Source organism: Fulmarus glacialis, unplaced genomic scaffold, assembly GCF_000690835.1.
Source record: "Fulmarus glacialis isolate BGI_N327 unplaced genomic scaffold, ASM69083v1 scaffold4482, whole genome shotgun sequence".
Taxonomy (NCBI): Eukaryota; Metazoa; Chordata; class Aves; order Procellariiformes; family Procellariidae; genus Fulmarus; species Fulmarus glacialis.
In genome coordinates, this window is record NW_009195786.1 from 9,716 (window position 1) to 11,481 (window position 1,766).

At 41.8% G+C, this 1,766-nt stretch overlaps 1 protein-coding gene across 1 annotated transcript in view; it reads left to right on the forward strand.

Annotated features, from left to right (window-relative positions):
* The window catches only part of LOC104084380 (rod cGMP-specific 3',5'-cyclic phosphodiesterase subunit beta-like), a gene marked incomplete at its 5' end in the record, with an annotated part of 10,564 nt that extends 9,642 nt beyond the window's left edge, over nucleotides 1-922 (forward strand). Inside the window, one exon of the mRNA XM_009588198.1 lies at nucleotides 864-922. Within this exon, the coding sequence (XP_009586493.1) occupies nucleotides 864-922 (59 nt within the window). The remainder of the gene's footprint in view (nucleotides 1-863) is intronic.
* Nucleotides 923-1,766: the final 844 nt, after the last annotated feature.

The window sequence follows — 1,766 nt, forward strand, 5'->3', positions numbered from 1 at the left end:
TACATATGTCCCTGGAAAAGAGTAGGGAGACATCCCTTTGTACAGGGGGGCTGTGGCCGATGTGCTGTCCCACAGGTCATGAAGCAGATGGAGTTAAGAAAAGGTAACACACTCCTAGGGAGAACACTTGAGAAATTACAGTTCACCCCATTTCTAGCCCAGATTAGGTACTATCTAGGAGCAAGCAGAAGTAGTAGTACCTAATAGCAATTTATTTTGGTCGAATCTGTTTTTCTTCTTCTATGAGCCTAGCCTGGGTAGCACTGAAATCCATCAGCTGCAGTGGGCTTTGGGTGGAAGCTTGTGGAAGCTATCAAGCCTGAGGATTTGTTTGACTCTCAGAAAGGCGGAAGCAGAAGGCTCTCCTGGCCTTTCCCAGGTGTCTAAGCAAGCGTCTGTCAGAACTTGGTGCCTCCACTCCACCGAGACTGCATCTGAAGTCTCCTTGTGTTCCAAACTGAACCAAAATCCCAACAGCCCATGGGGTGGACATTCCTCAAATGACACAGTTTAGAAATTATTAGAGATGTCCAGATGTCTTATCTCAGTTTAGTTCATAGTAATTAACTTAAAATATCAAAAGTAAGTGCTTTATCTATGATTTGGAAAATTTCTGGTTAATTATTTCCTGACTAAGTAATTGGTATTTAAGTGAGGAAGGTTTCTACTAACTGTAAAACACTCTATCCAAGCAGCCTTACATGTACAATTACTTTGCACAGCAGACAGCTCTAGATATGGGTAATATAGGTATGACCTACATTGATCACTGGATACCTTCAAAGTGCTAAAAAACTTTGGTAATAACTGGGAAGGAGATTTATGACTGTACCTCTAATTCTGTGTTTCTTTTTATATGGCAGATGGAATAACCTGTAATGGAGGAACAGCTCCAGCTTCCAAAACCTGTAGCATACTTTAGACCTATTATGAATGCAATACATGCCACCCAAAATGAGAATGCCCATGCTTTTTAAAAAAAAAAAAAATATCATGGCATACAAATACGTTCCTGATTGGACTGTTCTGCTACTTTAATTAGGCTTATGACCAACCAGGGAAGGGCTAGATCTCGTTTGCCTTAACTGCATCTCTTCCTGATGGTGAGGAGCCAGTTCTGTCCTGTCTCTTGCTCCATTTAATGCACCTGATGTCAGGTGGCATATGGCAAGTCAGAACAACATTTGGCCCAATAAATCAGACTATGGAAGAGCATTTCTCCTGCACTGAAACACTTCTTACCCCAAAGCTGATGGGGCCAGTTGAATTCATATCCTGCTCCATACAACCCCATGTGATTGACAATGTATGCAACCACAGGCCGTAGAGTAGGAAAACTGAAGAGCCAAATTTATCATATATAAGCCTGTACCTGTTAGGATATCAGAAAGAAATCTGTGGGTAGGAATAAAGGACAAAACCTGACCATAGTAAACCTTTGAACTGCTCTAAAAAGTTATGATTCCATGTAAATCCAAGAAACATTCACAGAGATAATAGTTCTGCGCTCACTTCAAGAATTTGGATAGGTTGCTGCTCTAAAGCATGGAGCCATTCGTGCAACACCCAGTAGCTGTCACCTTCACGAGCAGGATCCAAACTGTGCGCTAACCGAGGCTTCGCTCTGTAACATGTGATTGTAAGAAGACAGTGTTATCATTACCCATCACAGTTACAGTTACCCAAGCAACCTAAATCGTGGCGTCTCCTAAATTTGTTCTGTTTTGCCGCATAATGCCAATGTTATTTAATGCAGTCCTCTTCCG